Source organism: Gracilinanus agilis, chromosome 3 (genome assembly GCF_016433145.1).
Source record: "Gracilinanus agilis isolate LMUSP501 chromosome 3, AgileGrace, whole genome shotgun sequence".
NCBI lineage: Eukaryota > Metazoa > Chordata > Mammalia > Didelphimorphia > Didelphidae > Gracilinanus > Gracilinanus agilis.
Genome location: NC_058132.1, coordinates 343,765,959 through 343,782,418, shown reverse-complemented (window position 1 = coordinate 343,782,418; position 16,460 = coordinate 343,765,959). Strand labels below are relative to the sequence as shown.

General features: G+C 35.6%; 1 protein-coding gene across 3 annotated transcripts in view; it reads left to right on the top strand.

The window, feature by feature from the left end:
• The window catches only part of STXBP5L (syntaxin binding protein 5L), a 437,905-nt gene that overhangs the window by 344,342 nt on the left and 77,103 nt on the right, over positions 1–16,460 (top strand). For all 3 annotated transcript variants that reach the window (XM_044670068.1, XM_044670069.1, XM_044670067.1), the window contains one exon: positions 3,335–3,400. In XM_044670068.1, the coding sequence (XP_044526003.1) occupies positions 3,335–3,400 (66 nt within the window). The remainder of the gene's footprint in view (positions 1–3,334; positions 3,401–16,460) is intronic.

Below are 16,460 nucleotides of genomic sequence, written 5' to 3'. Positions count from 1 at the left end.
CTGCATCAGTTCCCGGAGGTCTCTCCAGTTCGCCTGGAACTTCTCCAGTTTGTTATTCCTTTTAGCACAATAGTATTCCATCACCCGCATATACCACAGTTTGTTCAGCCATTCCCCAATTGAAGGACATACCCTCCTTTTCCAATTTGTTGCCACCACAAAAAGCGCAGCTATGAATATTTTCGTACAAGTCTGTTTATCTATGATCTCTTTGGGGTACAAACCCAGCAATGGTATGACTGGATCAAAGGGCAGGCATTCTTTTATAGCCCTTTGAGCGTGATTCCAAATTGCCAGCCAGAATGGCTGGATTAGAAAACAAATTTTAAAAAGCATTTGCATAGGTTGAAAGATGACTGGGAGCACAACTCAAAAAAAAAGAAGACATTAATGTGATAAAATAAAGGTCAGAGCAGAAAGAAAGAAAAGAAAATACCACTGTCAGTTTCAACCATCCAGGAAATCATCATTTCCCTTCTAAAGATATTTTGCCTTTCTTCTACATTTTCCTATATAGTTAATTAGCACATAAAAATTAAGGGGCCAGGTAGGTTCAAGACTTGATTGGCATCAAGTAGCTAGACAGGGTGTGACAGATGCTAAGAAGTGAAAAAAAAATCACTCGAGCAATTCTCAGTAGGATTCAAAAGCAGGAAATTGCAACAGGCAGACATAGACATCTGAGGGGTACATTTGGGTTAATCAGTGGATGAACCATATAGATTCAGAAGAGGAAGGTAGAGGATATTCCAAGCAAGAAAAAAACATGAGTAAAGGCAGACCCAGGAAAGCTGAGGTAAAAGGAAGCAGTCTGGTTTGCTTGGTTTATAGATTATACATAGGATACTAACATGAAATGAGGATAGAAAGATGTGGTAACTTTAAGCAATGGAGGCCCTTGAAAAATCCAGCCATGGGATTTCAAACAGTAAGCAATAGGGAACCCTTGGATGTGGTCGAGTTCAAGAATAACAAATTCAGGTCTATGTGTGTAAGGATTGAGGTCTGGGGCACTGGGGTGGTTCAGTGAATAGAGCGCTGGGGCTGGAGTCAAGAAGAATTAGGTTCAAATTCAGTCTTCAATACTTACTTAGTGTGTGACTCTGGACAAATGATTTAGCCTCTGTTTGCCTCAGTTTTCTTCAACTTTAAAAGAGAATATCAATCCTATCTCCCAGAATTATTGTGAAAATCAAAAGAAATAATTGTAACTTGGCACAATGCCTGATCCACAGTAGGCATTTAATAAATGCTTGTTCCCTTCCCTTCTATAGAAAATGAATTCTACCTCATTGAAGCTATTGACCCATTTAAGTACCCAAACCTTTTTGATTTTAAATAATTTTTGTAGAAAATTTCCAGAATGTATTACATGTTCTAAACTTTATTCCTTGACTTGTTTAAATAGACCATGGTGAACATATTATAATCTTTTCTTGATTGCTCAGGATCAACATGATGAACAGTGATCATTGTGCTAACATGGAAGAAAGTAATAAATACTCTTAGGCTTTTCCTGTTGGGTGTCCAGTGCTTTGTTGCTTTTCTGCCTGCCTTCAGTAATGATCGTTCCAGAGTTCTTCTGCTTGCTTTTTATACTTCTGTCTTCTCTTTCACTGTTAGATGTCATGTGCTGCTGCTGTCAATATTTGTCCTTACCACCCCCTTTTTGACTGATTGTGGCTTTTAATCTGCTAGTAAATGAAGAACAAAAGAATATATGAATAAACAGATTATAAATTTTTAAAAATCATTTAAAACCTTATTTTACTTATTTTATCTTATTTACTTAGTAAACTTATTTTACCCAAGTCTAATACAGTAAGTAGCGTGTAAGGGCCTGAAGATAGCTCAGTAAAGTACGTGACCTTTGTGACAGCTGTTTTCCTCATTATTTCAAGATGTGTTAACTTCTGGATTTCTAGGCACTCAAGATGCCTAAGAAGTCTTTAGTTGAATAAGTGGGTTGCTATAATTTAAGGAAATATAACCATAAAAATAAATATAAGTAGAATGTGAAGGGATCATTGATGATGAAATTGAATGTTTAAAAATTTCATAAAATAAAATTATAGCAATAGAAAGACATATAATCTGATATATCATTAATATTATCAATCACATTAAAAAGTTAGCTTACTTGGGGGAAATCTATGGCAATGGAAAGACATGGTCAACTGACTTATAAACTACTTTTCCATTTGCAGCATTGGTGATCAGGCATACTCTTGTGTATGTGGTTAAATGAAGAAGAAATAATTAGAAAATTATACTCATTGTCACAGCAGCAGATAGAGAGTCAGACTTAGAGACAGGAGGTCGGGAGGTTCTAGGTTCAAATCTGGCCTCAGAAACATCTAGTTGTGTGACCCTGGGCAAGTTCCTTAATCCTCATTGCTTAGCCCTTACCTTTCTTCAGCAATGGATACTTAGTATTGATTCTAAGATGAAAGGTAACGTTTAAAAAAAAAAAAGAAATTATGCTCATCACCAAAAAGCATGTGACATCCTCCCCAAAAGGAGAGACGATGTACTAAAGCAATGATTTTAAATATAGTGTTGACTTTTCTTTTCAGATAGTAGGAAGGAAATACTGTGCAAAACCATCAAAGACTAATAATCAACTAAATATTTGTTGAAAACCTACTATTTCACTACTCAGGAAAGTAAAATGAATAGTGAATAGCAAAAGAATCAAAAAAGGAAAAGGGGGAAAATTTATCTTTGCAAAGGAAAAGGGACATTCATGACAAAATCTGATTTATGTAAACATAAATTTTCTATTCAGTATAAGGAAAAATTTGCATGTAAACACATAGCAATCATCTCTTAGTAAATCAACATAATTAAACCTTTTTTTGTAGTGAATAAAACCTGTGTAAGTTTTATCCCTGGAGATCTTAAACAACAGATAATAATCTGTTGATAGATACCCTAGCTATTCATTTACCTGAAGAAAAAGAGTTAGGTTAGAGGATATAAGGTAGCAAACTCTAATTTCAGATCTCTTTACAGATGAAATTAACATCACCAATATAATTACTGGATTTCCCATGAAAATTAAAAGCATGACATTTTATTTCTTTCCATCAGCCATTTTCAATTTCCCCTTGTTTGTCAATTAATTATTCCTTATCGACTCTTTCTGCATCAATTATAGTCTTTAAGATTATTAAATTAAATTGTGTACTAGTTGGATGAGGATGGGACATATTATTTCACAAATAACTTTTTTTATTATTCATACAATTAATTTGTAACTTGAAGTCTTCCCAGAACTGTAAAGCATTAGGATTTTATCTCAGTTGTTTTTTTTTTAATTCCTTATTTTTAGGTATGACAGAACTTGCTGAGAGTCCTGTTCCCCTGGAACTTGAGCGATGCAAGTCTCCCACCTCAGGTAAATGAAATGGGATTTGGGACCTCCCTTTAGAATTTGCTTCAAGGATTCATTGCTTTGTTTTAACCATTTCTATGAGACGAAGTATCTAGTAAATGATAAAATAGAGATGTGTTTGTCACTTCAAAGATATGTTTTTAGAATTTGAGAGTATCTAATTTGGTTTACTTACAAAGTCTGATAAAAATTCACTACTATAGAATATGTTTGATTCCAAGATGGAATTAGAATTAGCAATCACTTAAATATCACACTGTAAAAGAAAAATGGATGGTTTTTATGAGGCATTAGTGGTGCTCAATATAATATCAAAATACAAATGCCATAATTAATTCTATATTTGTGATTTTTTTTTGTTCACTGCATTCATAAAGAAGAATCACCAAATTTTCCATTTTAGGACTTAGGGATGTTTTCACAAACAAATCATATAGGAAAATATTGCCTAAATTCTGCTGGGTTTTCACTTAAACAAGGGAAATTTAAAGACCCAACTGGCAACATCCATGGGGATAGGGGTAGGGCAGAGGGGACCAGAGTTGCAGTTTGAGGACAAAGAAAGGAGAGCTCAGGAGATAGGGAACTGCCATCTCAGTTACTAGAGGGGGTTTCTGAGACTTGAGTACTATGATCATCAAGCCATAACAGAAAGAGAAAGGAGGTCAGTGATGGTGCTGCTAGAGTTCATCCTCTGGACTTACTGCATTTAGCTTACACCAAGTTCTTGTCACTATTTTTAGTTGATGAAGAAGAAACCTGCGTCCTTCATGATTTCTTAGTCAGGGAAGCTCTGTATCTGAAAGCAATATTTGATTGGTTTCCCATTTCTGATGTTTTAAGTGAAGAGTCACAAGATAATAGAGACTAGTCATCAAGACCCTCCACTCTACAAATGAAAACTTTTAAACAGGGGTGTGCTGGTATATGTTTAACAACTGGCTCTCAAAAAAAAAGTATGCCAGACACATGTATAGGTTCAATACACATTATTAACATTTTCCCCATTTCTGAAATCTAGATAATCAATAAAATCACATATCAAGCCCTGATTTATAGTATTTGCTCATTTCTGAGATGGAAATGCTCATACTGAAAATTTAACAATTTGCTCTTGTGAGCTTATATGAGCCAGCTCCAGCACACTCCTGCATTTAAATATCCAAAATGGAAGATTCTAGCAAAAAACAAGTCACAGATGCCAAGGAGAAGAAGTGTATAGAATCCAAAGTTTATCATGTGGAAGTCTGGACTATCAAAAATAAGGGAGATTTTCTACACTCATCTCAAATGTCTATGTATGCATATTTCTTAGGGTATGGAAACCTTAGGAGAAGTGAGTACTATAAAGTGAATTGGGTTTATAGATCTGTTCTAATTTAAATATTCAGATGGATCTTTGATCTCATGGATTTGGAAATTCTCTTCAATAATGAAGATTGTAACCCATCTATACCTATCCATTGTCTGCAACTTTGTCCATATTCTCCCTTACATTAGGTACAGGGAATGCACCTAAAATGCTGAAGACTTTCCTCACTTTTTCATGACATTGTAAAGATACCAGTGAAGCACTAAAGTTGTTGATCTGTCATCCTTCACTCTTGCCATATACCCAGCCCTTTCTGCTATCATACACTTTCTTACTGACATTTTTTTATTCCTTTTATTCTTTGGAGTTCCTCATTTACTACATGGTTCTACTTCACTCATTTACCATGCTCCTCTTCATTACCTTTTATGTGATATGGGGAAGAGAGTTCTATCTCCTCATACCACATTGTCATATAGCAAAACTGGCAGAATGTTGGTATTAAAAAGAGAGCATTTGCTTATATGGGGTGCTTGAGATCATTAAAAAATTTTTTTCAATATATATTTAGATGATACCTTTATAATTTATCCATCAGTCTGTTTATTTGGGACAGAGTACAGATAGGCAGTGAGTTACATTTAGAATTGAACAGGAGGAGGAAAGTAGGCTGGATAACCTTCAGAAAATTGTAAAGCTCCAAAATAGATTTCTTTTTCTTTAAAAGCTTGAAATTCCAACTAATATGCTGAATAGGAGTTTTTCTTGCTTTCTATAAAGGCCCCAATTGTTTGCTTTTATAAAACAACTATTTAGAATTCTTGAATGAGCCAAATGTTTTTATATCACTTTATAAATTCTTGATATTCACATTAAATAAAGCTTTTGCATAATTTGTTACTTTAAAATACTAATTTTCAGCTTAGCTATTTCACTTAAACAAGATATTCTTGAAACTTTCTATAACCCATTATACAGTGAAATTCTCTAAAATGCAGTAACATTTTAATCCCATCTATTGGGGTTCAATATTTAAAAAACTAAAAAGATTTCATTTTAACATCATCTCATCTTTGACATAGTTATGCATAAGAAGTTGTTTATAAAGTATAAATGTCATAGATACAAAAGGAATATTCCATATTTGTAACAAAATAAGCTTCCTTATGAGAAACAAATTTAATAAACAATTCTTTAAATTCATATGTTCATTATTAGTATTACATATGATAAAAATTTTAATGAAGTAAAATAACAAGTTAAAAGTTAGCATCCTCAAACAAATAAAAAATATAATTTTGTAACATGTAATTGAAAATGTGTTATTTGAAAACTTTTGATTTGATCATTCTTTTGTTGATATTTAAAGAAAATTTCTTGCGTAGTTTAAAATTCAACTCAGAATATCATACAATGACATTTTATATTCCTTTTCATAGTTCTCTTTGCCATTATAGTATTGGGATTGCCTTGATCCATTTTTTTCTTGATTTTTAATTTAAGGATTTTGTTTTCATCTCTTCACTAGATTCTCTCCTAGCCAGATATGTAAAGAAACATTTGATTAAGTGCCTGCTGTTTGCCAGGCAATGTGCTAAGTGCTGGCTTTTAATCTAGTCTGTAAAAGATGGTTCTGATTTTTCTCTTAAGGCTTTTATCTCATTAGCATGCTTCTTGTGCATGTTTCTATACTCTTTTACCAGTTATTTAAACCAATATGTCTGCATCAATTAATTTTTTCCCAATCATTTGTATTTGTGGCCACTGAGTTTATCCTTTTCTTCAGTATTTCTTATTCTGGGACATGCAATTAGATGCACAACTTACTGAGTTGCTTCATCAGTAAGACTATCTTAGACAGACACTGCAAATGGACAATGAGTTGTTCCCTGAATTAATTAGGGTACTCAGTGGACCTGAGGAAGCTGAATCACCTCAGAGAATTCCTGAGGCTTCTTTAGTGAGCACAAACTTCTTCTTGAAATAAAGAGTCCCATCTTTTTAATACCAGTATCCTACACTGTTTGTTGTACAATTGAAAACCATGCAGTCTCTGTGGAAATAAAAATCACTCAAAGGACAATGGCAAGGCACATGGTGAGTCTGAGCAGATGATAATATTTAGTAATAATAAACTATAAAAATTTCCTACCTCTGATCTAAGTGGTTTTAAATCATTTGCTCAAAAGAAGATAAGTGAAGTGAATTAAGCATAAGTAGCATGATAATAGTTCAGAGCCAAATTTGTGCGCTTTTTATATTATCTGGTGTTTTGCTTAATTCACTTCACTTATCTTCTTTAGAGCAAACAGAAGAAAAACTGAAAACAATGAAGATATTCTATGGTTTAATGAAAGCCCCAGAGGTTAACCCAGAAGAAACTAAATCCACAAAATATACAAGTAGAACCTTAGAAAAAGTGTGTTTTGATCCCAAACTCTGTAACAGAGTAGCTAGGAAAAAATTATTCAAAATATATATAAAGTAATTGGAGCTCTTAAAAAAAAATCAGAAGAAAAACAAATAGCTTAAAAAAGAAGATGGAGATATTTTTAAGTAAGATGTTGCCATAGAGGGGCCTTCTTCATCCAGATAGACAATAGCAAAGATTTATAAAGGGTAACAGATTGAGTAATTATCAAGAAATCCAAAGATAACAGTAAGCACTTTCATCTAGTCAAGCCTTTTTACAGAGACAGAAACCTCTGGTCACCGGATGAGAGATCCTGCTAGGGAATCACAAGCACAGCCAGAAGCCTTTCAGCACTCTGACTTGGGTTGCTCCACCGACAAGTACAGTCTTCAGTGGTCCATAAAGCCAGACTGCTCTGCTGAGGAAGTTCCTGAGAAACCAGCAGTATTGTTACCTCTGATGCTTCAAGGGCAAGGCAAAAGCTAAGAGTTTTTAACCAATATCTCTAGGGTAAAAGGAGGAGAGGGTAGATCCTTGATAGCATTCTAAAGCTGGTACATGAAAACCTCAAAACCTGAGTGTTCTAACCTAGGATGATGATCCCATGGATCCCAAAGCGGGGAAAAAAAAACAGAATAAAAATCTTTCAGATATTCATGGTGAAAAGAATAGTAACAAATAGAAACTTTCATATTCAAACACTTAAATCAAGACAATTTAAGAAAGGCAAATACATTTCAGCAATAGGAAGGGGCCAAATGATAATGAAATGTTTACATTCTAATAGAAGAAGATATGTGTCCCTTCAGAATCCTATGTTTTTAAGGATCACAAAAAAGAGTTGAATAAGAGAAATGATTAATAGAACAGGTTTGTTTAATAAATACCTGGAAGCATTCAGATTTGTTTCATAAACCCAAAGATATCAACTGCCAGGGTAAGGATTCACTATTCAATCAAAACTGCTGCAAAAACTGGAATCAGTCTGGCAAAAATAAGGTTTCAATCAACATATCATGTCATATTCCACAATAAGTGGATATATTGCCAAGATATAAAATTTTTATCATGAATAAATTTGAGAAGGAAAGGAAATACCTTTTATAACTATAGATGAGAGATTTCTTGACTAAAGGACAGTGAGGATCATGATAGAATGGATAATTTCAATCACATAAAATTGAGAAATTATGTACAAACAAAATTAATGTACTTAGAATGAAAAGAAAACCCACCAACTAAGAAAATCTTTGTAGTAAATTTTTCTGATAAATGTCTAATATCCAGTATATATGGGGAATTGATAAAAATATATAGGAACAATAGCTATTCCCCAATAATTAAATAAAGAGTACAGATAGGAAGTTCTCAAAGTAGAAATTTCTAGTTATTAACAACTATATGAAAAAATAATCCAAATCACTAATAAGGAAAATGGAAAATTACCATATCTCCAAGGTTCTTCCTCATAGCTATCAGATTGGCAAAGAGGACCAAGAAAAACCCAAAATAAACAACAAGGAAATTTGACAATTTTTAGAGAAGCTGAGGACAGACATGCACAACAATAAATTGTAGGTATAGATTTGATTTCCTTCAACCATTCTGGAAAATAATTTGAAACTCAATCCGCCCCAAACAGTACTAAGTAGGGCATAGTCTTTAACCAAGTGATAACTCTACTAGATATATTCCCTCAAAGAGATCAAAAAAGAGGAAAAGGAATTACATTTCCAAAAATCCATATCCATATAATTCTATTCTTAAGATTCCTAGCAGAACTTTATTTTTAGAATGAGCCAATGGTGTTAATTGAGGTATGAGGGGAAAAACACTTTCCCATTCAGATCTTCCCTACTAATACCTAAAATTACAGAATTCTTTCAAGCATTCCTATTCTAGAGTCTTCTCTTAAATGAAAAAACAAAACAAAACAAAACCCTGTAAAGGGTAGTATATTTTTCATCATATCACTGTCTTCTATAAATGACAAGAGTTCCTGATACTCCTTTCTTTTTTCTTTTTCTTTTTTTTTTTTTAAACCCTTAACTTCTGTGTATTGGCTCCTTAGTGGAATAGTGGCAAGGGTGAGCAATGGAGGTCAAGTGACTTGCCCAGGGTCACACAGCTGGGAAGTGTCTGAGGCCGGATCTGAACCCAGGACCTCCCGTCTCTAGGCCTGACTCTCAATCCACTGAACTACCCAGCTGCCCCCTCTGGTACTCCTTTCTACCATGAAAGGTTATCCTTCCTGAAGTCACTGCTAGGTGAACTTTTCAGATATCACAAGGATACCACTGGTCTTGGACACATGTACCATGGAATACTTATTTGCTTAGGATTAGAAGAAAACCAGTCACCGGGGCAGCTGGGTAGCTCAGTGGATTGAGAGCCAGGCCTAGAGACGGGAGGTCTTAGGTTCAAATCTGGCCTCAGACACTTCCCAGCTGTGTGACCTTGGGCAAGTCACTTGACCCCCATTGCCTACCCTTACCACTCTTCCACCAAGGAACTACTACACAGAAGTTAAGGGTTTAAAAATATAAAAAAAAAAAAAAAAAAAAAAAAAAAAAAAAAGAAGAAGAAGAAGAAGAAGAAAACCAGTCAAAAGTGGCAGATATTGCCATATGCACACAGAAATGTAATCAGGGCAATTTTTCTCTTAACCCCACTTATCTCTCTATATGAAGCTAGAAACCATCCATATTACTCATGCAGGCAGTCAAAAACAGTTTCAATCATGGGAAGATTTTGACATCAACCAAGAAGACCTAGGTTCCACTTTCTCACAAATTCCCCAACTATTGTCTTGGGGAAAATTACTTAGATTTTGATTCATATCTAGGATTTACTCAAAGTTGGATATAAAAAGTTATTCATTGTACAATATGAATCAGGAACAGAAAAGCTATTTATTTCCTAAATTAAAAGAAATGCTAAATACAGAAACATGTGCACTGACTGAGACACTTAAAATAAGATTTAGTAACTCAACTTATAACTATTGCTATACTTTCCTATGATGCTGGGATTTAAACCTCAAAAGAATGTAAAGTGGTTTGCAGGACTGCTGAGTAGGCTTTGTTCCTTTTCACGTTAGATTTCTGTTCATCTCCTCAAAGTCCACCAGTAAGCCAGACTAAGGTTTGAGCTCCTTTTCTGATTGGTGGTCATCTTCTCCAATGCAGAAACTTCTCCTGCCAGTAGTCATTCTACTGATAGATCTAGAACCTCTGGACTTCTCTAACTTACTAGGTTACCTCCAGGCCTGCCCATTGCCATTGCAAGGTTAATGTCCAGTCAGCTATACTCAGGAAATAAACACAAAACAGGAGGGGCAGCTAGGGCTCTGAAATCTAATTTAAGGTGTACCAAAGTATGATATATGCTTTAGCTTCTATGTGCTTATATGGCTGCTTGTGGCAAAGCTGAAGAAAAGACCATGTATGTCTTTTCTGCATTTTCAGGGAAAGAAGTTGAAAGACTTCTGCTACTCTATACAGATGGGAAAAGAGGAGTGGCAGAATCACTTCCTCTTAAAGATCCCCTTAGTCATCAGCTCTTCCTGCTCAGTAGAGAGTAAGGGGATGGCTTCATCCTCTCAGCACCAAATCTCATGTAGGTAGGAGCAGCCAGAGGTTTTGTCATCCCCCAAATACTCAAATGCTTTGCTAGCCAGCATACCTGGTTGACTGAATCAGGGATGACATCTTTTCATATACCTTGTTACATAGTACTTGGCTACATTAAGGAACGATTCAATAGTTCCACCATACTCTCATCTCATTAGACCTCATCTGAAATATGGTGTTTAGTTCTGGATACCACAATTTAAGAAGGATATTGATAAGTTAGAAAGTGTCTGGAGGAAAGCAACCAGGGTTATGAATGGCCTTGAATCCACATACCAGGATGATCAATTGAAGGAATTGGGTAGGGATAGAGTAGGTCTAGCCTATAGAAGAGAAAAGACAGAGGGAGGAGGGAGGAAAGAGGGAAGGCTTGAGGATAGTTGTAATCAAATATTGAAGTATGGAGGTCTATCATTTGGGAAAAGGATTAGACTTATTCTTTTTGATCCCAGATGACAAAACCTGGACCAATAGGTAGAAATGGAAAGGAGATAAACCTGGACTTGAGAGCTGGAAGAATTTCTTAACAATTAGATTGTCATAAAAGTGGAATGGGCTGCTTGGAGTGTGAAGTGGGTCTTCAAACAGAGTTGTGCTACATGACCACTCTGATACATGTCTTGTTAGGGATTTCTTTCCTGTAAGGATGTTATTTCATCAGAGGTTCTTAAATTGTGGTCCACAGACCCTTGGTCCTTGGATAGATTTCAAAGGGTCCATGAACTTGGATGGTGGTTGAGGGGAAATGACATCTTTATTTCCAATAACTTCTAACAGAAATATAACATTTCCTTCAATAATTTAAAAATACATTCTAAGAAGAAATACATAGACTTAATCAGAATGCCAAAGAGTTCATGACAGAAAAAGAATAAGTAAGAACCCATTTTTATTAGACATTTATTAATATTCGTTTTTAATCTGTTTACATACTTTATGCCCCTACTTTCCCCTTCACCCCCTGCTCTCCCCCCACCCATGGCCAACGCACATTTCCACTGGTTGTAACATGTGTCCTTGTCCAGGGTCTATTTCCCATTCATGTCCGCCTCAGCCCATGCATTCAAGCAATTGTTTATCTTATATGTTTCCTCTCCTGCAGTCCTTCCTCTGAATGTGGGTAGCATCTTTACCATAAATCCCTCAGAGCTGTCCTGTGTCATTGCAGTGCTGCTGGTACAGGAGCCCATTACATTTGATTTTACCACAGTATATCAGTCTCTGTGTACAATGTTCTTCTGGCTCTGCTCCTTTCGCTCTGCATCACTTCCTGGAGGTCTCTCCAATTTGCATGGAATTCCTCCAGTTTATTATTCCTTTTAGCACAATAGTATTCCATCACCTGCATATACCACAATTTGTTCAGCCATTCCCCAATTGAAGGACATCCCCTCATTTTCCAGTTTTTTGCCACTACAAAAAGCTCAGCTATAAATATTTTCGTACAAGTCTGTGTTTATCTATGATCTGTTTGGGGTACAAACCCAGCAATGGTATGGCTGGATCAAAGGGCAGGCAGTCTTTTATAGCCCTTTGGGCATAGTTCCAAATTGCCAGCCAGAATGGCTGGATCATTTCACAACTCCACCAGCAATGCATCAATGTCCCAATTTTGCCACATCCCCTCCAACATTCATTACTCTCCCCTTCTTTCATTTTAGCCAATCTGCTAGGTGTGAGGTGATACCTCAGAGTTGTTTTGATTTGCATTTCTCTAATTATTAGAGATTTAGAACACTTTCTCAAGAACCCATTTTTTGAAAAGTTTAGCTACAAAGGGCAGAAGATATATAGGTTGATAGTTAGCAGGAATAGAAGGATCAAGAGAGGGATTTTTTTAGTATGGGTATATTTGTAATCAACAAGGAATGTACCAGTAGACTGGGAAAGGTTGAAAATGAGTGAAAAAGTAGGGATCATAGAAGGGGTAATCTGTTGGAGGAGATAGAATGGAATAGAGAATGGAAAAGGATGCCTTGAGCAATCTGAGGGGTTAACCCTGGTAAGGAGATAACTCATCATGTGAGTTAGAGATGGAGAAGATAGTGGCAAAAGGCATCTTAGTGATAGGAGATAAGGAAGAAGGGAGAAGAGGGAGCTCACAGCTAGTGACCTCATTTTTTTCAACGAAAATATGAGGCAAGGATCTCCACTGAGAGGGCTGGGAAGGGAGAGCCAAGAGAGGTTTGGGGAGGGATGAAAGAGCTACTGTGGAGAATGGGATAGTGGGTTGATATAGAGATATAGTGGGATTGCTGAGTAGTGGTGAGAGCCTAGCTGAGGTTGTGTAACATAAATTTGTAATGGATCCAGTCAGAATGGTTACATTATTTTCTCCATCTTTGTTTAGCAGTATATATGTAGGAGCGAAAGCATCAAATGATGAAAATAATCCAAGGTTGAGGCATGACTAGGTGTAATTGGTGTTTTGATAAGCTTTTGACAACATTAATTTCCTTCCTTTATATATTTTCTCATTGTTCTCTTATGTGAATAACTTCTTTCTGTTCTGTCTCCTTTGCTGGTTCCTCATTTGGTCAAACTTTCAAACTATGGGCATCTCTCAGGTCTCTGACCTGGACCCTCTTTTCTTTTCATCCTGTTACTCTCACTTCACAATGTCATCAGTTCAGATTGGTTCATTTACGATCTCTGTGCTGTATATCTAGATCTAGCCTCTCTCCTAATCTATAATCATGTATCTTCAACCACCTCTTCAGCATTTCAAACTGTGCAACTCACATTCAACATGTTCAAAACAAGTCATTATCTTTCTCCCCAAACACTCCCCTCTTCCAAACTTGCCTCTTCTTGTACAGGGCAGCACTATACTCCCAGTGACCCGGACTTTCTTTCAAACTTGGTTTCATTCTTGACTCCTCACAGACACCCAACATATCCCAGGTGTTGTAATGCCTTATCATTTCTATCTTATGATATTTCTCATATAGTGAGACAGAAATTTCTTTCTATTCACCCAGCCACAGCCCTAATTCAAACCTTTCTCCTGGCCTGCCTTGATAGCCTTCTGCTTGGTCTCACCATCTGAAATATCTCCCCATGCTAATGCATCATCCCCTAAGTTACCAAAACAACTAAGAACCACTTTCTAGTCTTCTTACCTTTCAGTCCCCTCCATGAACTCTTATAATCCAGCTACTCTGGCCTACTGCAATTCCTCAGACACTATACTCTATCTACTGTCTTCTTGCACTTGCACTGGCTATCTATCCCTCACACCTAGAATACTCTTGTCCTGTCACTTCTACCTTTTTCTTCACTCAACTCAAAACCCACTCTTTGGAGGAATTCTTTCCTGGTTTTACCAGTTGCAAATTCCTCCACATACTTTCACCTATTCCCAATAGAATGTCAGCTCTTTAAGAGCAAATATTGACTTATTAAAAATTTTTTTGCCATTCTTTAAATCCACAGTTTAACAAAAGCCTTTTGACTAACTGGCCTATGATTGTATTGGTAGAAGGAAATCCAGGTGAGGAAACTCAAATTACCAATGCAAGTTGGTACCTGGCCTTAGTGTCTGGAGTTATAAATTTGTTGCTTCTTTTTAAAACTAGAATGAAAAGAAACCAAATGCTTCATCTTCAATAAGAGAAATTATGAGTCCTAAGGTCAACTTGAACCAGATTATTTTGGTTAAACCCTTAAAATCCATTATGGACTGTTGAGATTTCTTGAACATTTTCTGTTGAATTATTCTCCTTGAAGAGAACTATATTTGAAAAAAAAAGCTTCTTCAAATGGACTTCTGTGATTATTTGAGTAAATCTGTCACTCTGTTGCCTCTTCAGGCATCTGTTCATGAAAACAAAAGGCCCTACTACCAAGGCAAAATTCTTGGTTTCACTAGTCCAAGAAGTTTCATTTCAACAGTTTCAAATTTCTTTCCTCTAGGATTTGCTACCAGAACTCCAGAGGCAGCACCAGGCTTTTATAGAAATGAATTACCAGCTGTGAGACAGAGAAATCAAGTCCATCATTTGCCAGGTGAAAATGAAAATCACTACAAAAAGTAGCCCTAAATCATTTCTCCACCATCACTTTTTCTCCACCTTATCTGCTTACCTAAAAAGTTTTGTTGATTTTTATTCTGTAGGAAACTCAGAACTCTAATATTAGTTAAGGTAAATTTGTAATTGCTAGAATAGTAAATCATGACTTAAGTAAACTTCTGGTAACCAATGGAATCTACTTAAAGTCAGAATGATTGTTCCAGTGATTGCCTCAGGAGAATATACCTTAACTTATTTGAATAGAAAATATAAGCACAAAGAATTGTGTGGAATGCTTAGAGATTTTTATGGATTTTAATTGGATTGGTTTTTTGCCCTCTCCTCCATCTACACATACCAATAAGAAAACAAGGAAATTACAATAAAGTAACAGGCCTGAAAAACTAAGTAAGATTTCTTTTTTTTTTCTGAGGTGGATATTCGTTATAAAATTTTGTTCTGTCTTCACAGAACAATGAAACAGTCTCTGTGAAGCAAAATGATAGTAATAACCCACTGAAAGATTTTTGGCCTTTCTGGGAATGAGATGATAATATATCTTAGTAAATATAATTCAAAAGAATAGGAGTAAAAAGTGTACCAGTTCCCTCTGCGTCTCAATCTGATTCAAGAACATTTTGAGTATCTGTTCTGACAAAAGGAATCAAAAGAACCAAAGGGGATTTAGAAAAATATCTGAGGCTGAGAATTCCATAGCCAAAATTGTAGCTAGATAAGTTTTATGCTAACTTGAGTATAATATTATGGACCCTCATAGCAATTTTATTAGCCAAAGAAATAAACATTTTCCTAATGATTAATATGTTAGTACCAGTTTATGATTGGAAAAATTTATAAATGTGCAAATAAAGGAGAATTTGAATCAGTAGTAAGCCATGATAAATAGGAATTAAATAATTTCATTAGAACTACATTCAATGAATTTCGGAAACAATGTTGAATATAAAGTTAGAGGAAGAATGCTTTATATTTAAATATGTCTGTCCTTAAAGAAACTCATTAATTTAAAGGCATTTGTCAGGAGCAACTGATTGGATCAGTAGATTGAGTACCAAGTCTAGACACTGGGAGGTCCTAGGTTCAAATGTGGCCTCAGACACTTCCCAGCTGCGTGACCCTGGGCAAGTCACTTAAACTTGACCCTTCATTGCCTAGCCCTTACTGTTCCTCTGCCTTGGAATCAATACACAGTATTGATTCCAAGATGGAAGGTAAGGGTTTAAAAAAAATAAGATTTGTCCTTATTGTTCATGTAATCCTTGTCACCACAGTGAACTTACTAAGTCCTTACTACTGTTCAGGCCTCTGTTATATGCTATATGAAATGAGTTAATAAACACTATCCTTACATCCTCATAGCTTACAACCTGAAGCTAACAACACTAACATCTACAGAAACAGAAGTAAAGGCAATACAAACAACTTCACAAGCATTAGACAAACACAAACATTTAATATATTAATGACTTATTAACACTCTACCCATACAGATACGTGTATGTGGGTGTATATATCGTTATATAAATGCATGTGTATATGTAAACATATATACATACTCATATATAAATATGGGTCTACACATATAGACACACGAGTCATGAGAATTACAGAGGATTCATCTCACGTACAAAAAAATAGATAACATTTTACTAAGCAAATTCCATCAACTTTG